This window comes from Pogona vitticeps, chromosome 2 (assembly GCF_051106095.1).
Source record: "Pogona vitticeps strain Pit_001003342236 chromosome 2, PviZW2.1, whole genome shotgun sequence".
Classification (NCBI taxonomy): domain Eukaryota; kingdom Metazoa; phylum Chordata; class Lepidosauria; order Squamata; family Agamidae; genus Pogona; species Pogona vitticeps.
The window spans coordinates 151,614,107-151,638,935 of record NC_135784.1 but is presented as its reverse complement, the minus strand read 5'-3'; the positions used below and the strand labels follow the sequence as shown (position 1 = coordinate 151,638,935).

At 46.0% G+C, this 24,829-nt stretch overlaps 1 protein-coding gene across 4 annotated transcripts in view; it reads right to left on the bottom strand.

Moving 5' to 3' along the window:
* Positions 1-12,825: 12,825 nt before the first annotated feature.
* Positions 12,826-24,829, bottom strand: part of RBMS2 (RNA binding motif single stranded interacting protein 2) — a 76,347-nt gene continuing 64,343 nt past the window's right edge. For 2 of the 4 annotated variants that reach the window (XM_072990873.2, XM_078384395.1), the window contains 10 exons: positions 23,533-23,684; positions 21,223-21,302; positions 19,910-20,019; positions 19,368-19,414; positions 19,113-19,206; positions 18,038-18,088; positions 17,391-17,501; positions 17,203-17,283; positions 15,578-15,664; positions 12,826-13,459 (listed from right to left, as the gene is read on the bottom strand). In XM_072990873.2, coding sequence (XP_072846974.2) covers positions 15,584-15,664; positions 17,203-17,283; positions 17,391-17,501; positions 18,038-18,088; positions 19,113-19,206; positions 19,368-19,414; positions 19,910-20,019; positions 21,223-21,302; positions 23,533-23,684 — 807 coding nt within the window. In that variant the 3' untranslated portion in view covers positions 12,826-13,459; positions 15,578-15,583. Of the gene's footprint in view, positions 13,460-15,577; positions 15,665-17,202; positions 17,284-17,390; positions 17,502-18,037; positions 18,089-19,112; positions 19,207-19,367; positions 19,415-19,909; positions 20,020-21,222; positions 21,303-23,532; positions 23,691-24,829 lie in introns of all 4 variants that reach the window. The other 2 variants (XM_020784767.3, XM_020784778.3) reach the window with 1 other exon arrangement.

Sequence of the window (24,829 nt, the reverse complement as noted above, 5' to 3'; positions counted from 1 at the left end):
ACCAGTACATCTTACAGAGGCATACCTAGATGGACCTGTCTGGCCCTTGTCAGGGGCAATACCTTCATTTTGCATTGGGCAATAGTAATTTTCAGTTCAAAATCTTACCGTCTGGTCTAGCATCTGACCCTATTAATGACATTGGTAGCAAACCTGTATCTTCAGGGTGTGGTCACTCAGCCATATTTGGATTACCTTCTGTTAATTTCTTCCTCTCTCTCCAAGTCCAAAAGGGCCTTTCAGACTACATTAGAGGCCCTGTCAGCCCCATGGATTCATAGTAAATATTAAAAAAGACATTTTTCTCCATCCAGTTGCAAGTGGAATATTGTCAAGATTACTGAGGAAGCCAAATTCTTCACGTGTGAGCAGATTGCTTTACTGATGTCACTAAAACACATGTAAGGATTAATTATCTAATGCCTATCAATAGTACACTGATATAACTTATTTCATGTCCATTTCAACTATTAATTCACCCTCATCAGTTGGACATTACCATAAAAATGCATTTTCTATCCATTTCAGTCCAGCACAGACAGTGGATTCAGTATTACTGTCAACTACCAGCACAAGGATAGTATAGAGCTACAAGAATGAAGTCTTGACTCGAGGGCATTCAGACAAATTCAGAACAGATTTGGGTTTCTCCAAGTAGACTTGTTTACCTCCCCAAAGTATGCCAACCTACCCAGATTCTTCTGCACCTGAGCAGCAAAAGTGGAGAACCAGGATGCCCTGATCATTGCATGGCCCAAGATCTTCATTATTTCTTCTCTCCAACCATGCTACCTGCTAGTGTGCTCAGGAAAGTGAGAATGGAGCAAGTGTCTGTGCAGCCCCATTCTGGCCCTGCCATTCTTGATTTCCTCAGATTCTTTCATTAGTAGTGGAAGGTGCCTGGTCCTTCCAGTAACTCTCAGTCTTCTCACTCAAGGTCCATTATAGAACACAAATCCAGAGGATCTCTAGTTAGCAGCTTGGTGACTGAGTGACAGAGGTTCTTAGGACTGAGCTATTTCAACAAATTGATTTCTACATCATTACCTTCACACCATCCATATATGTTACAAATACATGAGGCAACTTGGAAGTTCTTCATCAAATGGTCCTGCAGAAAGCACATCGATACAGTAATTCTATTGTGGGCTTTCAAGAATTGTTAGAATTCCTTCAGACTGGCTTAGAACCAGGCCTACTTTGTAGACAAGCCTCTTCTCTGTCATCTGTTCTCACAAAAAACTAAGGTTTATTTAACCTCTCACCCACAGCTAAAAAGTTTTCTTGTAGCAGCTTGGATCAGCAACCTATTAGTGATCCACAGATTCCCTTCCAGGAAGTTCCATGTTGTGTTGAACACTCACCAAAATACTGTCTGAGACTGTTTGGTCAGTTTCTCTTTGGATCCTGTTCCTCAAGATGGTCTTCCTGACAGACACGAGTTCAGCATGTAGTTTCTGAGCTCGGTTCTTTTTCTGTTAGCATAGTCTTGTATCTTCACCCCAAACATGGTGACTTGTATACGGGCTCTTCATTTCTTCCTAACACTGATTCCCACGGGTCCCAAGATAACAGTTTTGCCCTTTTCTGTCCTAATCTCCTTTTCCAACCTTGCAAAAGGGATGGCACAGATCAGATGTGAAGAGAGCCTTAAAGAATAACTTTAAATGAAATGCATTTAAATGCATTCCTTTATGAAATGCAAGTTGCTCTCATTTCTGCCAACCTTGCTGGCCAAGAAAGCTTCCTTGGTTGTAGCTAAGAGAATTAATATTTTTTGTGGGGTTGGGGATCTTATGAGCTTAACTCTCAAAATCTGGACGTGTCATAGCTCATTCCATGAGAACAGCTACCACATCAGTGGCCTTTTCTGCAGATGCTCCATTGGAGGAAACCTACAGGACAGCAACATTGGCCCATCCATCCACATCTACAAAGCATTATAAGATAGACAAGTATGTCTCAGCTGAGATTTATTTGGCAGGAGGATGCTGCGGCAGGTAGTTTTGATTTGATGAATGGAACTGCTTTTTCCCTCCCATTTGATGAGTTTGAACATCATTGGACAGGTCCTATTCCTGGATGATTCCTTCCTCCAGACTGAGAGTGGGATATTGACTTACCGTCTGTGAAGGTCCATTCTGGTTCTGTGGACAAGGAGACATCCAGACCCCTCCCTAGCAGTGGCTGATGCCTCTTCACTTCTTAGCACACAAGCATCTAAAACACATTTACTTCAACTCGCATCATCATCCTTCTTACTTTCTCTGGCACCTGTACCTTTTTTCTTCTGCTATACTATGGAAAGACAACTGAGAAGAACTAAAGGGGATAGGTTTGATAAAGCTTCTCTGTCCCCTGCTTTTCCTGGGTAGTCAGCCGATGTCCCATTTGGCTTATGACTGTTGCTGTACAGGTTTATGGACCATGAAAAAAGGATACAGGTAAGAGTTGACAAGGCAAAAGGCATGGCAGTTGACTGAACAAGGCAGTTAAATTACAGTCATATGCTGTCGTCTTTGATTGTATTGGACCGTCACATCTGAAATTGTGTGGCAAGTCAGAGTAGACTTTTGTCTAGATGGGCGGGGTATAAATTTAATAAATAAAAATAAAATAATGGATATAACATTTTTGAAAATAAAAAACAATGGAACCAGAGATACCATGGTGGCAAAATGCTACTGTATATCTTGTACAGTGGTGCCTCACTATACAATGATAATCCGTTCCACTGAAGTAGCTGTTTAGTGAAATCATTGTCTAGCGAAAAGCATTTCCCCATTGGAATGCATTGAAACCTATTTAATGTGTTCCAATGGGGAAGAATCGTTGTTGTCTATCGAAGATCGGCCATAGAAAATCTGCTTTGCGAACCGCCAATCAGCTGTTTAAATAGCTGTCTTGCGAAGCTTAGGTCCCGAAAACACCTGTTTTGCAAGCACAGAGGGAGCTGCCAAAATCGTTGTCTAGCGAAAATTGGTTTGCAAAGCAAGGGGCCAAACATTGTCCAGCGAAACTCCCTCATAGGAATCACTGTTTGGCGAATCGCTATAGCGATTGCAAAAAGTCAATGTCTAGCAAAAAAACTGTCATGCGGGGTAACTGTCTAACGAGGCACCACTGTATTCCACACTTTGCTTAAGCTGCACCTTCGCCTGTATTCTATTTCAAAGACAGCTTTGTGTGCATCACAGCAACTAATTAACCCAAAGGCAATTGATGGTTGCATACTATGACCAACAACTTCAAGTCTTGCATTGCACTCCCTCTTCTGCTATTGGTCTCTTTTGATTTAGATACTATATATTACTTTTAGCCTCAAGAGAGTCCAACAGGACTCCTTGTTCCCACATAATCAACCTTGAATGCCTTATTATAAAGGAGGAAAAATCTCCTTTTTTTGACTCTTGAGGTAAGATAGCTCTGTGAGTTAGATCTCTGGCTGTGGGGCCAGAGGCTGGGATTTCCCACTATAGCTTCTGACAGAAGAGTCAGCCTGTGTAGCCTTGGGCAAGCTGCAGTGGTTCCAGAGTAAACACCACCACCCCAAGAGGAAGGCAATAGAAAAACACTTCTATATCTAGAAAACCCTGGAAAGGGTCACTGTAAGTCAGAGTTGACTTGATGGCATTTTATTAGCATAAAATCACTAACTTGATCTAGCACATCTAGCCACCTGTCCATCATGATTGCTGTATTACAACTGCCTTCCTCTCAAAAGATAAAAATCTAATGCATGGGAAATATCAAGTCTTTCACTGCTCTTAACTATATACCATCTACTTGTGGGTTCAAGGCAGTAGGCTTTTTCTTTTTCAACCTTTAATGAGATCCTGTCAGACTCATCCAAAGCACTCCTGTATGTATGACATGGAACTCCTGTCCCTTGAAATGGTTTCTGCTTAGCAAGTTTTAGTATATGTAATTGTTTGTGTGAAGGACTATTGTTGCCTCACTGTTGCTGAATACTAACTCGAAAGGATTCTGTAGAATGTACCCACTGTTTCCCACTAGTAGCCCCTGAGTAGAAGATCAATGATGCTGTTCAAGCTCTGTCCACCTTTCCAGATCTCGCTGAGTGATCAGGAAATCTTGATAAGCTTCTATAGATCTCCACACTTTCTGAGAAAAACTGTCTGAAATTCATGACTAATATCCCACAGAAGCCTCTCAATGGCCATCAGGTGCAAAATCCTATATAAAACTTTTTCCGAGAAGCAATTAAGTCACAAGTGGTTTTTTTTCCCCATCTTTTATTTCAAAACAAAATTTTGTTCAAAATGAGACCAGTCAGAGCTCCACAGAAAGGGAAGTATACAGGGTTGAGAGAGAGAAACAGGCCTGGCTGTAGCATGGAAAATACAAAACTATAGAAACTTTTCAATTAAAAAAACACCTGTACAATAGTCCTAAGTATATAAATAAAACTGGCAGGTAAATGAAGTGAAACATGACGTGTGTCAAGACCTCTCATCATAAGTGGAAGTCCACGGGTGGCGGTGTTTGCTCTGGAGAATTCCAGCAACTTTGAAATGGGGTTCTGAATCAGAAATGGGGCCAGAGGCAAACTACTGCTACATCCTCTGTTTCTTTGAATGGCAACTATGTTTGCAAATGACTCATTTGTGTCCATGGGAAATACATGCTTTCATTTTTCAAAGCAAAAATCTACCTGACATGTCCCGATTCAGAACTATGAAGTATTTTAAATCACAAGAGAGAGCATATCGTCTACTGTAGGCATGGACTGACATAAGATGTACATCGCTACTGATGGATGTCTATTGCTATCTGCTTTAACGGCAATTTGTTCTAGGGGAAGACATCAGTGCAATGATCAAACCCATCAAAAAAAGGGCCATATTGCTCCAGAGGAAAGTGCAGACAAGCTATAAAGTTGTCCAAGATGAGGAGATAGGTTGGCTCTTGATGTATTGGGTCAAAGCAGATCTCAGTATAAGCTTAATCTGCCCTGGACCTTTCTGATTGAGAGGCGAAGACTGGGCTGCAACTCTGAAAACCTACTAGTTGGTTGTAATTGCAAGTATTATGATTTCCACATTAAGTAACAGCATAGATAGTATTTAACCACTCTTTGGGCACCCAGATTTTTGTAGCATTAATAATTTCAGCTCCATGACTACCAAGGAGACTTCCTGGGAAGACAGAATGTTGACTTCTGTTTCCCCCAGAAACGATTCCTAACAACTATGCCTCCGGTGCGCGTCTGTGGCACAAGGGGAGGCCGGCACTCGTAACATTCAGAATCTCGAATTCTGCAGCCATGGAATTGGCTAGGAATACGTGTATTATTTGATTGCTTGCCAGCCAGTTCGAAATTGCTTTACATATTGGTTTTCAGCTGAGAAAACTGCATCTACGAGGGCCATGTGGACAGGAGAGGCTTCCCAGGGGACAAAGGACTGCAGCTTCACAGCCCTTAATTTGGGAGCAATCACTTTTGCATGGACAGTTGTTCTGTGTCAAATCAGTTGTCTATGTAGCTTCCACTATGAGTCAGGCCTAGGTGCTGGAAGATGATTTATCATCACAGTGGGACAAAACCTACCTCCTTGCCTTGTGATGTCAAATAGAAATCTGTACTACCTAGGGGGAAAGCGCATCCCCACTGCCACTATCTTTGCCTAATAGGTTGTTGCATTCAGCTCGGTTTCCACACATTTATAACTAGAAATGCCAGGGTTTCAGTTTCGGTAGAACTCTGTAACATAGGGCCAGTAATTTTTTTTCTTTGTTACTGGAATAAAACTTTGTGGATTTTTAGCTAAAATATTTAGCTAAAGCTCTTGAAGCTCTTGAGGGTGCACACAGCATCTGAAACTGGTCCCCATTCACAGCAACCTGCTCTCTAGGGTAGCTGGCTATACTGTGTGCTTATGGTTTTCAGTGTACTAGGAGTTGTCAGCCTAAACCATTATCTTGCTCTAGAGGTGTCTTTAAATTAAGAGCCCACAACCATCACAAATTGTTTTAAAACAATGATGGTGAATGCCCATTCCAGATCTCTCTTCTAGGTGGCTGCCTTTCATCTTCTCCAGCACAAAGAGTACAGATACAAAAGGCTTTGAAGCACAAGGTGGTGGGAGAACCTTTGGCTCTCCAGATGCTTTGGACCACAGCTCCCATAATTCTTACCACTGGTCATGCCAACTGGGGCTTCTGGGGACAGAAGTCCTAAAGATCTAAAAGGCCCATGGCCAACTCTCTTGCCCTCAATAATAACAACCACAAGCAAGTCATTTTATTATCTGTCTGGAGTCTTTGCCATGACTGGGAGTCACACATCGTGAGACCACAAAACTTTGTTCCCTGCCCCTTTTGGACAAACAAACATTTCTGCTCAGGTTCACATAAGCCAACAAGCACATTTACAATGGAATTTTTAAAAACCAAAAGTGTGGTACATATACAAAAGTCTTAGTAATTAGCAGCAACGAAGGTGTAATTCTTTGTCAAAAACAAACTTTTCCCTCTCTCTCTCTCCCCTCCCATTAAATGAAGCAGAGGAACCCGGAGGGTTTCTGTGGACGAGGTGGGGAGCTTATCCCTTGGAGAAGGTGCAGTTTTTCCCGGTTCAGGTTATACAGATGAACTGCAAGCGCATGTGAGGTAGATGTGTAGCTAAGAATGACAAATAACTGGAACTGGCGAGTGTAAAAATGAAGGGATGTTACGAACCGGGTTTTGTTTTTGTGTTTTTCCTAAATAGCACCAACAACTTCCAAGGAGAACTGGGGTTGCAAAGCAAGGGCAAGGGCAGGGGTAGTAGACAAAGAGTTCTGGATGATGGAGCTCACTTCTTAAAATACCAGCACTTAAGGGGGACTAAAGATTTGAGGCTCATCTACAGTCTGCCAGATCTTGGAGGCAGCCGGCTGCTTCCTCCCCTCCAGTGCGGTGGCCACTGGATGGGCAAAGTGTGTTGCAGGAGATGGAAGGGTGGTTCTGTTGCAGAGGGAGGCTGGGCCAGAGAGCACAGGGCCCTGTCAGCGTAGACCAGAACAAGGCTGTGGGATCTTTGTGTTGCAGACGGGGTGGGATGGCAGACAGGAAAAGGCCTTAACAAGACTGGACATGTAAAGTGCCGGGGCTGGCTCCCCCCACTGGCAGAATGGGACAGGGGAAATCAAGGCACAAGATTATAAAAAATCCAGCAGCTCAGAGAAGCACGCTCCAAAGTCCCAGCTTGTGTTCGGTCCCCAGGTGAGGCAGGCAAATCGTGGTCTTAAAAGACTGCAGTTGCTCAGCAGCAACTCCCAAAATGTCACCAAGAGGAGTCATAAAACGTGGCCTAACCTCAGCTCTGCAGGGGTGGCTGAAGATGATGGCCTTGCCTTTATTTGCAGCTTCCAGGAAATGGTGGTTTACCTAAAAGTCTAGGCGCCACAACAAGGAGGCCTAGAATCTTCCTGCTACTTCTTAACTGTCATCAAGGGCGATGCCGTTCCAAAGATGGCCCTGCTTGAGGGTCTGGATTGGGAAAACGAGGGAACAGGACAGTTTTCCTAATCGCAACGCTTCCTTTCAACACGAGACGGATGGAATTACAGGGCGGTCTGGTTGTGGTAGGCACCCCATGAAGGGGGGGAAGGAAGCAAGGAAGTGTATGAAGGAAGGTTTGTGGAGAGTGAGAACAGAGTCAGGGCACTAAAAAAAATGTACAGGGATTATGTATGTGGTCTACTGCATTTCCATGCCCACAGCACACTTTTTCTGGTCTGCACACATCCATCTCTTTCTCTTACAGTCTTGCTGTCACACACACACACACCCCCAGGCCTAGCATCCACTTTTCATATGTCCAGGTTCCTACCTACCCATTTTCTGCTCTCACTTCCCCCCCCCACCCCGGACGCAACCTCATTCTCACAGGCAGGGCCTCCCCTTACTTCCTTTCTGTCCTCACCTCTGTTGAACCCCCTGCTCTTTGCTCCCTTGCCACTCTTACTTCCCTTCTGCATAGGGTGGACCTTACAGGAGAACCCTCGGGTTTCTGAGACACTTGCCTTCTCACAGAGAAAACACACTTCCATACAGAGTGGAGGAAAGCTGCTTTTCCAGAGTGGACCTCCCCAGACCGCCGTCAGCAGGACCCATCGGCCAGGGTAGCTGTGACATCTGGGGAACTGTATCCAAAAAAGGATTTCTTCTGAGGTTTTGCTTCGTGAGAAATAAATACTGAGTGGCACCCTGTTATCCCTGGGAGGACCAGATTATTTTATTTCTTTGGTAAACAAATAAAGAGAGTAAGGGCATCAGAATCAAAAGTAGACATCTGGCCTGCTCCTAGCCTCCTCTCCTCAATGGATCATATCCACATTCTACCCTTCTTCTGCAAAAAAAAACTGTCCAGATTTTGCCCCGCACAACCATTCAGTACAACCTCTTGCAAAGAAGGCAGCATTCAGCCAACAGATCTTCCTCCCCGCCTCTACAAAGCACTACCACTGAGTCACAATTGGCTAGCGGCTGAGCACTGAGCAAGCACAGCACCTCTGTTTAGAACAGTGCTTCCCAACCTTGGATCCTCAGATGTCCTTGGGCCACAACTCTCAGAAATCATGGCCAGCTCGGCTAGTGGTGAAGGTTTCTGGGAGTTTTAGTTGAAAAACCTCTAGGGACTGGTTTAGAAGGTGGAAGGTATAAACTTACTAGAATGAAAGGCACCCAGAACAAGCTTGCAATGTAATTAATTGGGGGAAAAAGGGGCTAGAAAGAAACATAGGCAACATCAACGTTATTTGCTCAGATCCAGAGAAGTTGGGTGGGTGCTTAGGCATAACCATTTGCTGCATATCCTTTACTCAAGTTTGCAAGCCAATCCACAGAGAAGATACATGTGGATCTATGAGTTTGTTGCTGCACTGCTGGGCATCACTTTGAGCAGAAGGTTTTTCTGTGTCTAGTATAGCCCATCTGAAATGCAGCAAGATTTTTTTCAGCACAAGGATTATATTACCAGGATTTCGACAAATAAAAATGCATGTAAAATGCTTTACAGGAAAAACAAGTCTTCCAGGATAGTGACAAAGCAAGGGCAACAGGCATGGAAAGTAACAAAGGTAAAATGCAGGCAACTGATGCAGAACCTTGACACATTACTGATGCAAAGATGGAAATCTCTAGGAAACAAAACGAACCTTTTTGCAGCTGGATACTAACGTTTATTTTTGGATGAGAGGTATGTAAAATGAAAGGAGTATTTTACCAACAGTCTAAAATACATGAATTTTGATATGAATTTTAGACTCAAACTAAAAAGAAAAGTTTGTAATTTATGGGCAAGTATATGGGAGATGGCATTCACAATAACCCTACTAAGAAGACTACAGCTTTGAAAGGAGAAATTACTTTATGGAAAATGGGGCACCAGTTAGGACAGTCTTTGAAACTGCTAAACACAGCAGCATCTCAACACAAGACACTTAAAACCCCTTGACTCTTGTGCTCTCGCTATAGACAACGAGTCACTCACCATGGCTCACGGCCTCAGATATAACGATGCTTTCCTCTCCATACTGGAAGATACAGCCAACCAGTTCAGTGTATGTCCTAGTCAAACTAACCCCATAGGTGTGTCTGCAAACCTATGGACTTTGCATGTGAGTTCCACATGAGGAACAGTTCTCTCCTGGGCAATCTTCACCATGCTCCTGAAATAAAACCTTACACATCTCTACTTAGAAGCAACTCTTGTTAAAATCATTCTGAGTAAATGGACATCAAAATACACCCTTATTTACAACCGAGTCTCACAGGATGACAGTCTGAGTTTATCTGTATTCTCCTTTCCTATATCTGGGAATATCAAATGAACTGGGTGTAAAAGGTCTAATGGCAGCTTCATGCAGTCCCTGCTTGGCTGATCAAATTCTATCATAATAATAAACTATGATGTTTATTCACTACAGGTCCCAGTTTTAAAACTAGCAAGGATTAGAAGATCCTTGTGGGGAAGCCACCAATTACAATGGATGTAAGAGGAAGCACCAGTTAAGTGTGGCTCCCTGATTTGTGTTGCTGCTTGTGTTCAAGGAGAAGTAAAGCAGTGCCCCTGTGGGGCTCTTTATAGTTCCATGAAACTCATGGATACTCTGGCGTATTATAAGCTTTTCATAAGCCAAGATCTGATTATATGTATGTGGATGTCATGCTTAAATATGGTTTCTTCTCTTTAACCATGATTGTGATTTTACATCTAAATGCCTAAACTATGGCTAAGGGTTACCATAGCAGCAAACTAATCTGCAGAATTAATGGCCGGGTATGGGTTTGTACTTTGCAACCCATGATTCATGCTACATGTGGTTGAATTCTTTCTGCACCAAAACCAAAACTAAACAAAAAGCATGATAACAAACAGAACTTACTGGCACTTTATATATGCCTTCCAGTGGTATAACTTAGCTGAGGAAGGCAAGCTATTGTTCCCATGTATGTCTGGAACCTTAACCAGGAGTAAGGCAATATACCTTGGTTGATGCTCACCAGTGTTTTTGACGAAGACTAAAACTTTAAAAAACTTAGTAGGTATACAGACTTATCCCTTGGTGCACACAACCAAATTTGAGCAGTGTAGGGCAGGGAGAGAGAAGACTTGTATACAACTCTTATTTTCTATGCCATTTGAAAGCCTGCTGTTTGACCGGTGAGTTGCTCTACCCTTCTATCTCTATAGGACTTCTCGAACAGCCACTTTCAACGGAAAGTGGAACCCCATTTACTGACCATTTTTGTCCTAATTCTTCCCTCATGTACCTCCAAATGGGAACAACATCTCATGAATTCTGCTTGTGGAGGAAAGGAAGAAGAGGAGACGGTTAGCACCTATGCCCAGGTCAAGGCACTTCTGTTCAGCTCAGCACCCTTGGGGCAAGGGCGGGAAAGCCCATCAGGCTGATTCGTTCTGCCCGATGAACGTCCAACCATCATTCTGGTAATAGACTAATATTAAAACCACCAGCTTAGGCAAAGATCTCTCCGTACTGTTACCTGAAGTGTTAATTGTGGGGATCCTTATCTCTTAACATTCCTGTGCTATTGAGAACCAAGGTGCACCAAAAGCAGGAGTGCGGGAGAGACACAAACAAGCCAGTGACTGAAGCATGTTTGCAATTGAGCTGGGGGGGTGGGGAGAGAGAGCGCACACCATAATTTAACCCTTATCGTTCCAAAACACCTCAAACATTCCAGTTAGGGATTATACCCATTCCTGTTCAGGCAGGAATTATAATATTTTAGAAGCCATTAAAAAAAGAAGAAGGAAATACGAGCGGCTTGAGAAATGCACAACCCCCGTTATACAAGGATCTCTTCTTCAAATGCCATCTTACTATAAAATCCTAGCACATGGGCGGTGCATACACAGAAACACACACGCGCGCACACACTCCATCCCTGGTTCACACGACACCCGTATGGCCTCTGCAATTAGTCCTCCCTGATTGTCAGCTGCATAAGAGCTACTTCCTCATAGGTATGGATGGGCTGGGCATCAAGAAAAGATGGGGGACAAGATTTCTCATGATCACATCCAACAGGGCTGGGAAAGCAACATTTTAAAATCTGGTGAAAAGGTCAGCTTCATGCCAGGCAGACTGGGGTGATTTTTATGGTGGAATTGAGGATCAGACATTTAGCACCATCTGGTTGGGGGAAAGCAATGCTGGGGCAGGGGTGGGGGAGAACAAGAGGAAACATGCAGAGGTTGTCTAAAGCACTTGGTACCTTCAGGAGGCTCTCCGGGGAAATGCACTGTAGGAGGGGGCCAGATTATTGCACATAGTGTCCTGCTATTGCGAATCTGGGGAGCCAGCAACCAAGGGCTGGGGGAGAGGAAGAGAGGGGAACGTGCATAGTCACTAGGATCTCCGTTTCAGTGGGGCTGGGGAGTTCAGCCATCCCCTGCAAGGTGCTAGAGGTGCCCTGGTTTGTTTGTATTTGTTTCTTAAAGCAACAGGAACAGACTGGCCCCCAGTCCCCACCAGCTGGAAGCATCAACACCTGTCCCCTCCCAACTGGTTTGTCAAGAGACTAGACGCACGGTGCACCTGGGTTTGACAGGCATGCAGGAACTGGAGGGAGCGTACGGCAGCACAGTCCAGACCGCAGGCGGCAGAAGGCACTGTGGGTGGGTGGGAGGGAGTGTACGTCCCAGGGGCAGGGGCAAGGGGTACGAAGTGCTGCTGCTGCTGCTGGCAACGTGTCCGTTCAGTGTCCAAGAGTCCAGAAGTGACGACACATCCCTGGCGGCAGATTCCTCAGTCAGTTTATTTGTTCCCCTGATCCAGGACAGGGCAGGGCAGGCGAGGGGAGGAAGATCCATGTGGAAGCAAGGAAGGGTCTGCACAGAAGCTCAAATCAGAGTCCAAAGCATCCAGCAAGATCCACCAGTCCCATGGGACACGGCAGAGGGCAGAAATCGAGGTCTCTAGCAAACTCTGTTTCTCTCTCTCTCTCTCAGCTGTGGCAAAGTTTATGCCAGGAAAAAAAATTCAGTTCACCAAAATGCCACCAGCTATAATGTCTTTCCATCACCTTTACACAAACCTCTCTTGCTGCCATCAAAAGTTCAACTTTTTTTAATGTTTCCATTTTTGTAGTTTTTTTTTGTAGATTTCCTTTTTTTGTTTTTTGTAAATTTGTCTTTTTTAGAAAAAAAAAACCCACAGCCCTCTCGAAATAATAAAATAATCCTTTCAAAGCAAAATTCCCTCCCACCCACCCACCCCCGTAACCCCGAGGAAAAAATAAGAAGAAAAAAAGAAGTCTGCATTGATTTTTCATCCTATAGTCGCAAGGTGGGGACTTTCTCAGAGCATCTTTTTCTTATAAAACAACCAAAAAAAGAGAGAGAAAAAGATATTCAAACACTTTTGCATATTTGTCCTTTTAAAAAAAATCTTAAATGACCAAAGGAAACAAAACAAATTCAAAGGAGCAAAAAAAAAAAATTTTTTTTTTTCTCCCAGAGGTACAGAGTCATCTTCTCAAAAGAGAGAGCGAGCGCCAGGGGGGCGGGGGAACAGTTCTTCTCTGGGGAATTTTGTGGCATCTAAAGCATTTGATGTTGCTGTTAACAAGAAAAGAAACACGCGAACACACACACGCACCCACAAAAAAAAAATGTTTTCCTCGTATTAAAAGAGTCCTTAGTCCATCTGTACATCTAAGGGTTTTTGGGGGGAACATCATTTTCACCACCCAGCCCTCTAACCTCCTTTGGTTCCTCGGTGTCAAAAAGTCTATTGCAGTTATTTCCTTTTTTAAAAAACAAAACAAAAACCACCTCTTTTTTTCTTTGCAAAAAAAAACAACCACCAAACAAACAAAAACAAAAATGGTTCCATCTTCTGAATGCAGCACAAATGAAAAAAAACAAAACAAAAGTTGTCTCCCTCGAAGTGACTGCTCAGAGCTGAGCTCCTCGATGGCACTGGGGGGGGGGGGAGGGATGAAAAATGGAGGGCATTACACGACAGGGCAGCGAATACAAAGTCAGGGCACAAGGTCATCTGTATAAGCGGTCGTCCACCATGCTGGCCGTACAGCCTTTCAGCACTACCCCTTCCCGTTTCTGGCCACAGCCCTGCTAAGGAACAAACTGGAATGGCATGTTACATCACAAAGAAAGTATAATGGGGCGCAGGCAATACACCTTTCCCGGCTACAGTTTTGTCCCACATGCTTTGGGGGCAGCCCTATACCCACTGATCTTGGGCTCATCTGCCAAAATTGCCCTCAGTAAGACACACACCACACAAGACTGTGCTGGAGGGCAGAAACACACATTATGATTTCTGTGGAAGGGCACAGGTGTAATCATCAAGGATGCTTAGTTACCGTATTTTTCACACCATAAGACGCACTTTTCCCCCACAAAACAGGGGGGGTAGAAAGTATGTGCGTCTTATGGAGTGAAGAAAACAGATTATATTTTCCTGTTTTCTTCTCCTAAAAATTGGTGCATCTTATGGAAAGGTGAGTCTTATGGAGCGAAAAATACAGTATATCACAGAATTCACTACCACATGATGGAGTGGTGAGTGTCAACATGGGCGGCTTTAAAAGGGATGTAGATACATTTATGGAGCCAGTTTATTTGTTCCCCTGGAACAAATGGAAACTGGAAAATGTCACTTCCAGCATGGCAGGCAGGATGGAGGGTGCAGTGATGATGCTCGGTTCCTGTAGGCCTTTGTTCGGCTACTGAAACTGCAACTGGATTAGAATAGACCTTTCTTCAAAGCCAGCAGGGCCCTGCTCAAGCTCACAACAAACCTCAGGCGTACCCATTTTGGTACTCCGTGTTCCATGAGGGGATCCTGCCAGATTCATCATGCATAGAGCTGCCTGCAGAGCACCCAGAGGGGGATGGTCAAATCTTGTTCCACCTTACAAAGAACCCACTGACTCCAGCGCAGGCTCCTGCAGACCTCCGCCCATTTTGTTGGAGGCATGAAATCTTAGCCTGCGTCATTTGGCAGACGGGTACAGAGAACGCCACTGTGGGCAGAGGAGCCAAGGGGCAAGGAGGTGCAAGAGGTACAACATGCCTTTTTATACATATGGATTGGATCATGTACCAGCGCTGCCTCCCCCGGATGAGAAAAGCTCTCGTTTAAGGAAGTGTCTGCCACACAAAGGAAGCAAACCTTCTAGTGGTGTCAGAAAAAGGCTTGATGATGCATGTGATTCCTGCCTACTGCAGTCAGTCAGAGAATTTAAAAACTGACCTGAGTTGCCCACAGAACAGGGTCGTTATCCCATGATCTAACTTTTGAGTTCCCTGCTCTCCCTCCTACATTGCGAGCCACTGACACTGGACTGCTCTCAGTGTGTGAGAGGAGGAGCTGCTTTCGCTCTTTGGCTGCTTCTCAAAAGAGGGTCCACTAACGTGAGAGGTGCCCATCCACTGGTGAAGGGGAAGCAAGGGAATGATGAATCCAACTTCTCTTCCCCTGTTATCGGGAAGTGGAACAATTCTTTTATGTGTTTATTCTGCGGGTGTCCTAAGGCAGGCACCAGATATGTCAGTGCCTCAGTGAAGGAACAGGGAGGTCCCCTGTATCTATTCCACCTACAGAAGCTGACCCGAGGAACAGCAACTGAATCTTCAGCACCGGTGATGGGAGAGCATCCTCTCCTGCACCCCTGAGGACAGCAGCACGGTAGCTCAACGGGTGAAGAGTAGGGCTCGGGGGAACACACAACACGGTCTTTCCACAGAAGGGAAGGACCACGGGGGCTGCCGCCACCACCACTGCATCCTCCATGCCACCTGGCATCTGCCAACAGGAAGCAACCGTTTTGTTCTGCCTAATGGTGGACTTGTCCTCTCTTTGTGGGTCTGCATCAGTCCCAAAGTGGGCATCCTTGGGCACTGGCCACAGCGCTTTAAGTCTATGCCCAGCCTTTACAGAGAAGGCTGGCAGCCAGGAATGTGATAAAACCTGGACCAGCCCTGCAGAGAAGGGGAGAGTCACATAGTCTATCACCCCTTACATCACTCTTCACTGCCCCCCCTGCCCCCTTTCTACCCCAGCAGCCTTACCTGTTGTTACTTGTTGTACTGATACGAGTAGGCAGCATGATCCGATGGGGACTCCACTGTCACATGGCTCTGCTGGCCACTGCTCTCCTGCGATGAAATACCCATTGGGGGAATTGCAGTGGCTGACACACTGTCCCTGGACTTTTCCACCCTACTCCACTGATCATGGTCTATCTAGTCCATGGTTTGTGTAGAAAATGAGTTCACACATTTGTCCCCACCAAACAATGTTTCTAGAGCCTGCAGTGCTACTACTCTAGAGCAGAACTTGGCCTGGTTACATCTGGGCATTCAGCCCCTTAGATCCTCCAGCAAGGAGGGATGGCCATTAGCCATGATGGCTGGGGTATTCTACGAGTTCTAGTTCAAAAAAGAGAGAGGAGCCTTCCTGAGCTCTGCTCTAGACATTGGCTCAGTCCAACCTCTGGGAGCTTCCCAGCTAACCGCTGCTACCACAGGCCCTGATTCCTAAAGCCCGTCCCTCCTTTTTTATTCTGCTGTTCAGTTCCTCTTCCTGTTTTTCTTGCTTTGGCTCATACAAAAGAGTGAGCAGCCAAAGTTCAGACAGAGGAGTCTCTATTGCCACCTGTGCCGCTGGCAGGGATTCATAGTGCAGAGCGGTCTGCACGTGTCGCAGCTTGCATGGGACACGTCTCTAAAATGCCTCTAAAAGCAAGGCATGGCAGACACTGGCATGAAATAAGCCCAACGCCCTAGAGGTAGACTGTACATACAGGAAACAAGATTGGAAGAAACTTGCATTCCCCAGTAATCTGTTCCCAAACAAGAGGTTCCCTTCCTGTCACATGCCTGTTTCGTGTGTCCCTCTGGCCCACTCTCGGAGGAGTCCCGCCTCCAAGCGCTAGCCAGGTTACCCCTGCAGCTCCTTCTCTTCACCTGCCTCTTGTCACTGGCAGTCAGATGGACAGCACTGACAGGGAACCCTCAGGTTCCCCCCGTGGCCAAATCCATGTGCTTTCTGGAGGCCAGCCACCCTTGCTTTAAGCACAGTTAAGTATAAAAGACTGCATCAGTGGAAAATCAGGGTGCCTACCTAACAGAGATGGGGGCTTCGTATTTGTATATGAATAAAAAAGCCTGCTGGCACAGGTGGCTGGCTTGAAGAACACTCAACTCCAGACCACACCCAACCACTTACCACGCAGTACATGTGGTTGGCACCATCATCTGCGTCCCAAACTGCAGCAGTCACTCAGCTGCCGCAGCCCCACCTCCCTGCTCACCCAGCCACTCTGGCAAAGGGGCAGGAGGAGGAGTCTCTCCGCTCAGCCGCTGAGTGGTTGGGTGAGCAGCAAGTCGGGGTTGCAGCAGCCGAGCTACTGCTGCAAGTGGGGTGCAGAAGATGATGCTGGCCGTGCGCACCACATCGTAAATGGTCTGGTGGGTTCTGGGTGTAAGTGTTCATAAAGCTGGCCATCTGTACCAGCAGGCTTCATATTTGTATACAAATACAACACCCTCTTCTCTACCACTTAAACATTCCGGTTGTAGATTGACCTGGATGAACTGTTTCATCCTAGTAAACACGCAACACCCCAGTGGCGTGTCTCTCTGTGTGTGCAACAGTCCTCCACTGAGACCGAAAGAACAACAGGGACTCTCACCTCAACGGTGACACTAGAGGAAGGCACAGGTGTGTACTGCGGGATGTAGGCTCCTTGCATAGCTGCTGCTGCTGGCATATACTAGGGGACAAAGATGGAGAGAGGTCAAAGGATGCAGGAGGCATGGGTACATATCCCCCCCCCCCGAGAGAGAGAAGGAGCAGGGGCAAAGGAAAGGACTTCCTCACCGTGCCAGCACTGCTGAGGGACAGGTGGCCCAGCTGCTGGGTTAGGGGCCCCATCATGGAGGTGGGCTGGATGGAAATCGCATGATCCATGGCAGGTGTCAGCACTGTCCCCTGCTTGGCAAAACGAGAAAGAAAGAAAGATCAGAAACAGATTTTTGGGCGGAGGGCGACAAAGCAAGAGGCATGTTTATTGAAGGGCCTTGAGCAATCCATGGTGGCGATGTTGTCTCTGTACAGGGTTATAAGCCTCAAAGGATAGGTTGTACAGGAAGTAAGATCAGAAGAAACCTGCATTCACAAAGCAGGATTCAGAGAGGTGGCTCTATTACGTCTCTTTTGGCCACAATAAAAACAAAAGCGCCCTTAAGAGTACTATATCTGTGCAATAGTTTAGAATGACATACTTTTATATAACCTCCTATGACTATTTAATTCAATGGAATTTATTTCAGTGGATAAATTGATTTCATTTATTTCACACTGAAATAAATCTGTTAGTGTTCAAGGTGGGGGGCTACAATATTTTGGCTTCTGCAGTTGCATTCACAAAGAACAGTTTGCAATCAAGAGGCACTCTTATGAGTTGATTACAAAAATGTCCTTAGAGAGGGATTCTACGGAAACCGTTCTGATGGAAAGGTTCTCACCGTGGGCTGCATGAGGTATGACTGATGGTGCATCCAGGATGGGCTGTGAACCTAGAGATAAGGAGAGTAAGAATAATGAGCCTTTATACAGGACGTTTCAGATGTACTTCCCCAGTAATCCCTAAAACAGACCAGAAAGCTAGATCAACATTGGTAGCTCTACACTGTTGGTAACAGAGTGGTTGATGGTGGCTTGAGGCTAAAGCTATGTAGTGAATTTGTGGCTAAATTCAAAGCACGGACTTCCTGGTTTGCTATTTCAGAATCTTAAGTCCAAACTAACTATGACAGTAGGTGATCTATATTGTTAAACCAGCCTCCACCAGTATGGGTGCCTCTTGATGTTTCTGACTATAACCCTCCTCACCTCTGACCTTTGGTCACATCGGGTATAGTTGATAAAAGCTGCAGGCTCAAAACACCTGAAGGGACCCAAGCTAGGGAAAGTTGTTTTAAACCCAAAAATATCCCTAGTCACATAACAATATGGATGACAACACCCTATTTTTACTATAAAAAGGATGTGCTGGTTAGAGTAACAACCCCTGCCATTCGCCTTTCCCCTCAAAACACTTGTTACTTCAGTCTTCATTTCTTGTATCCAAAATTAGCTTGAAAGAAAAGCATCCGAGGAGACAGAAGGTAGGAAAGACATAAGAAAGGCAAGAATGTAGTACGTTCAGCCACCCACATGACCCTTTCTACTCTCAAAAGCAGATGTACTGACAGAGTCTCCATTTTTACATAACTGGATTCAAATCAATACATCTTCTAGTTTAGTTTTTAACCAGGATGCCGCACCATTTCCCAGCCCTTGTATCTCATCTTCATCAACCGCAAGAACAATGTTATGTAGGGAATTTAGTTAATGTATATAGTTCAAACTAAGCAAATTCATTCATTCATTCATTCACTCACTCACTCACTCATTCATTCATGTGAATGGAATGGGGGCAAATCCAGCTTCTATCTCTTTCTCACAATTCCTTACAGAGCTATTTCCTTGGTCTTGTTTCTCTCGGTAGCCCAAATCTAAGGCCAATACAGGGCAGGTGAGTAAGGGACAGACACCTACCTGGTAAGAGGAAACAGGTGATGGGAGATAAGGAGAGAGTGCAGTCTGGGCAATCATCCTATTAGGGGCCAGGCTGTAGGGTGTTGTGTAGAACCTACAAAAGAAAGAGTTAAAGGTTTGTACAAAGATTTAGAGATGGCTGAAACGTCACCTGTTCCCCACAAGGCCACGTACGGAGCCTCTGAAGAAGGACTGGTCCCTTTACTAAAATATTTCAATAAAGATGTGAAAGCACAGGGAGGACAAAAGACATACCCGTTTTGTAGCGCAGTTGTGGGGTCGTAGGTCAAGGTCATCCCGCCCTGCATGGAAATAACAGATAGTTCATCTATGGAGCTACTTCTCCTCTTCTTCTGCTGACTCACCAGAGATTCCCTCCAAAGCAATCCGTCAGGGGAGTGAGCAAGCCTCACTTTGCTTGGTGGGCCTTTAACTGTGCCTCCAACTAGCCCAGCAGGCAAAACGGTGCAGCCAGTCAACCTCCTAAAGCCTCTAAGCCCAATATGGCCCATAGTCATCCCCAGTCCAGATTGCCAGCTCCTTCTTCAGGTGCCGCCACACCAGCACTGAGGGAAGAGACAAGCCCTTTCCACTGCTCAGAACTGTGATGAGAAATCAATGCGGGGGCAGAGACACAACGTAACCACTCCCCTGACCCTGAACACACACACACCCTCGACCGATCCACATGGATTCGCAATGGAGGGTCAGGCTGGAAAACCTATGCGTGGAAGAATAGGGCTGCTCTCTGGCTGCTGAAGCCTCTCTGCTTCCTGCTTCACCCGGCCCCTCCTTACTGTGTCACTCTCCCGTGGCCAGGCGCGTCCGTTCTGCACATATTTGCCTTGGTTCTGGCGCTTCTTCTGTCCACCATCAGCAAATTTGCAAAGCAATGGATCTGGAGGCGCTGTAGATGGAGAAAACACGGGGTTACAGCGGAGATTCTCGACTGCTCTGGACCGAGACCATTCCTGGTTCTGGGGATGTTCTTCATCCCTGCTGGCTCCGTCAGTGTACTTCATCCCAAACCAAAGGTCACCTCTTAACCATGACCGTCACCCTCATTCCTAGAATTCCACTTCAAGCTCTGTTCCAGCTCCACATCATGGAAAAGTTACTTTTCTGGACTAGAACCACCCAGAACCTGTCCCCCGTCATGCCCCTGCCCCCAGGATGACCCTTCGCTCCTGACAGCAGCATGCTTTTGGATAGTGCCAGCTCTGAATAGTCTAGAATCCAAGAGCCTCCCTCGCTGCTCACATGATCCCCCGTTGCCCTGGCCACTGCCCTCTTCTGCACCATTGTCTGCTTCCCCCACAAACTGCCCCCGTTTCATTCCCTTTGGCTCCAAGGTCTTGTTGGCAAGAGGTGAAAGAAACAGGTAGGTACCTTCCCCTTGCCATACTCTAGACAAACAGGCAACCTGGAGGGGACGGGGGCATGTGAGCCACAGACCTGCCCCATTTGTGTACAAAACAGTAAGCTAGGAGATGCTTTTACAATTGAAGGGTGGGGCAGGTGAGCCAAAAGTGAGCCAAATCATCGTACACATTGATCTTGTGTTACGCTACCAAACTAACATGCTAAACCTGAGAATTGTTATTTTTTTTTCTTAACAACTCCCAGAATCATTCAGGCCTTTTGGCTGGGAAATTCTAGAAGGCAAACATCCAAACTTTTTAATAATTTTTCCCCAAGCTCTGCAAAATGCTCTGTGCCTTTCTCCAAGCTGGGCAAACCATGACAATCAGAAGGGATGGAGGCTGAGAAGGAATCGCTCTTGAAGCAAACAGAGTGTAACAAGCAGAGGTAGGGGAACGGGCTAGCTGTAAAAAGGAAGGCTTTGCTCTCTTCACAAGCTCCCTTTTTTCACCTTTTTTTTTTAAAAAAAAGGCAGACCTCTTCTTTTTTTATCCATCTAACTATTTGATTTGTGAATGGCGAAGACAAATAACCCTGGCTGTCCCTGAGCACAGGAAAGCTTTATCTCATCACTCTGCCTGCATGTGGAAAATGCCTCTGAAGGCCATGTCGTAATCCAGCTGCTATCCTTGTTAATCCATGCTATGCTACATGCCACCCCTTGGGCTGTGCCCCTTTTCTCCCTCACCTGGTACTCCTGGGGGCGTTTTGATATATTTGCCATTGAAGTGGGTGATGATAGCTTCACACTTTTCCGTGGACTCCATCCTGCGTGTGAAAAAAATGAAACCAAAGAAGAAAGGGAGGACGTGAGCTTCTGCAGCAATACAACAATAATACAGACAATTTACGTCTAGTTGATTTCAATCACAGAACATCTCTGGGACACGGGAATTGAAAAAGGAGTCGATGAGGAGCTGTCCCTTCCTTTGGTTCACTTCTATGGTTAAAAGATCTGCTGCAAAGCCCTTTCCCCGGCAGTGAAACGCAGAGATGACACAATGGCAATGGGTTGCACTTCTGCTTGTCATCGACAGGAACTGTGCCAGCAAGTAAGGTAGGAATGCTACGTAGGTGTGACGCTACTAATGGAAATCCAGCGGCCAGTCTCTCCAATCTGATTTCAAAATCACACACTCATAAGTGATTTAGTGAGCATTGCCCAGGAGCATTAGCTGCCAACTTGACGTTCTTGGAACGGAGCCCATGAAAGGGATTCTACAGGAGCCCTGCCAAAGGATCCGACCTAGAAAAACCACACGGACAAGGAACTTTTGCCTGGGATGACTTTAAAATGGAACAGAAAAGTACAAGGTCTAATCCTGGAACAGGCTTGGCAACCAAAAAAAAGCAATATGGGAGGTTGTTAGCCACTGTTTACACACTACTATGCTGTGATGACTGTATACTTGACTCCTACAATCCCTTCCAGCTGTACAGGCAGCCAGAAGGACAGGGGAAGAATAAGGGATGGGCTGTAACATGTGGCGGTGGTGGTGGTATCAGGCAGGAAAGATGAGTGAGTTCCCTAAAAGATTATGCCCACCGACCCCACCCCTGGAAACCTCTACTGCCCTTCTCTTATCTCCTATCCCACCCGGAACAAAGAAGCCGAATGCCAGCAGTGATGGAATTTTAAATTGAGTAACCCTTATTGTTCTATAGCTCCTAATTCTACTTGAGGGAGTGAGGCAGTTCATAGTTTTGCTGAGGATGGGAGAACACTCCAGCGTGGACAGGAACCAGGAGAAGCCAAGCTTACAGTGGAGGAAAATGCAAACTTGGCAGCAGGGGGCATCACAGGATAGTCCAGGAGAAAGGAGCAAGCTAGCATCCCTCCATCAAGGGGAGAGCAGGGAACTGAGTCAGCCTTCCACTCAGCTACCGCCTACGCAGCCCAGGACCACCACGTCTGAAAGTACTTGTGCAGCCTGGCCAATGCCTCTCAGTGAGCTTTCAGGACTTTAGGGAAGAAGATAATGTGTATGCCAAGCGCCAGATCTACCCTTTCTGCTCTGTAGGATTTAAAAACAAAACAAAACAAATCCTTCCTCAGCAGTGCCTGCCCACAACAAATGTGTTTTTATTGCCAGTTCTATCTGTGCCCCACATTTCCAACCTCAACTGGACCCCTTCGGTTTTGGCCCATTTCTATGGGCCCCTAAGTCTCTTGCACTGTTTGCTTACTTGCTTTTAGCCCAACCACTTGACCAGTTTCCTTGTATACAATTCTTCTTAAGAGCCTGCTCAGATGTTACAACCAACACGTCTGATACACCTCCCTGTGTGAAGTGCTGTTATCAAATGGCAAATCTGGGTTTCATGCCAATAGTTCCCATGGGAAAAACAGGAAAACTCAGGACAGAATGGCCCTGATTCATATGGCGAGAAGCATTAAACCAGGGATGAGCTATTTGGGGCCTCCAGATGTTGTTGGACTGCCTGATGATCAGCACAGCCAATGGTCAGGGATGATGGGAGATGCAGTTTAGCACGTTCTGGAAGGCCACAAGTTGCTCACTTCTATATTAAAGTATGTTACTTTGGAGGGCTGTGGGGAAAAGGACGCTCGTCTGCTTGCTGAACAGAATAAAGCCAGTGGTAAAGAAAAGGATAGTTCAGCTTCCTTGCAAATGTTCCACACAAAAGGGAGAGCCTGGCCAAGCCAGTGCCTCTGTGAACACCCTATTGGAAACAAATGCTCGGATAAAAGCATGTGGATCGAGAAGGCTCTCATCCATAGGAACAGCACAGGTGACTAGTGGATAACTATCTTGATTGCTGTGTCAGCCATGAGGGCCTTGATGACAGAGGAGTCAAAGGAATATGTCTCTCAATGAAGAGTGCCCAACCAGATCTGCACTAGGCAGTACCTCTGTGTTAAGTGGCCCCAATCAGGTCAGATAGGTTAGCAGGTGTGGAAAGCCCACACCTGTGAGAAGGACTGGAGCACAAGGAAGTGGACAGGTGAACTAAAGAGCCCACCCACTCTCCTTACCGGGCAAAGCCAACTCCCCGGCTGGTGCCACTGGCATCGCGCAGGATACGTGTGGAGATGACTTGTCCAAAGGGTTTTAGCATCGACTCCAGTTCGGCTTCGTCCATGCCCAAAGGCAAGTTTGACAGGTAGAGGTTGGTAGGATCCTGCTCCTGTTGCTATGGAAGCAAGGACGTTAGGCTGTTGCCTAGCTCCAGTCCACCCCACCTCATGGGACCCACTGGTTTCCAACTGCCCCGTCTCTTCTCTGATGCAGAGTCTGCCTGAATCACCCATGACACCAGGCATTTCCGCAACTTCCCTGCACATAAGGCACACTCTCAAGAGAGGCAGCGAAGGAAGCAAAGCAAAAACAGTCATAACGTTATGCTTGGGACAGCCTTCTTGAGAAAAAGCACTTTTTGAGATACTAAAGGAAGTGCTGAGTCTTGGGATTTACAGGTATTGGGGAGGGATCCACAGTTTGGAGCCAGACTGTACATCCACATCAGGAAGCAGATGAGGCAAAGATGCTGCAACACGGTTTCCCACACCAGAGACACAGCAAGGGAATGGCAGACATGGCTGTGCGTGAAGCACTTATAGATAGGGGTGGACTTCTGGGTTTTCAAGACCTCTGCTCCCAGAATTTACCTGAAACTCCCAAAACAGAATTCAAGGAGTAGGAGCCCCAAAAAACAAGGAGGTTTCAGAGGAGCCCTTCCTACCTTCCTGCTCCTCTTGAACCAAGTCTGCTTTGAGGAGAAAGGAAACCATTCCAACACACTGTGGGAGTCCCAAGGCTGTCTGGGACTCACAAAGGTTCATGGGAGGATGAGTCCTGGCATTTTTTAGTCTTTCATAGTGGGTGCCTCTAATGGAACTAGCCTTCCCATACCTGGGGTTGGATGGAGATACACAACACTGGGACCCATTCAGATGCAGGCTGCTGTCCTTGCTCTGCCTGTGAGTTACCTGAACGTGGCCTCACAAACAGCCAAAGACAGAAGTAACTCCACTTTCTGCTCCAGCAACCTACCAGCAAAGTTTGTGTTGCCTGCTTTTGGTCAACAGAATACATGCCATCACATCAACCCCACATTATGAGGGATCAAGGGTGCACTTTAAATATGTCCACAACACAATGCAATGAAGATATAGCAAAAGAACTTCCACAGCACTGTTCCACCATATAAAGGGCTGCTGCAAAATCTATTTGTAAATGGCCTGGGGGAAGACTTTGCCTGAGCAGGGCAGAGTTGCAGAGAATTAATCTTAGCCTGGGGTTAATTTTATCCATGTCCCAGTGCTACCCTGG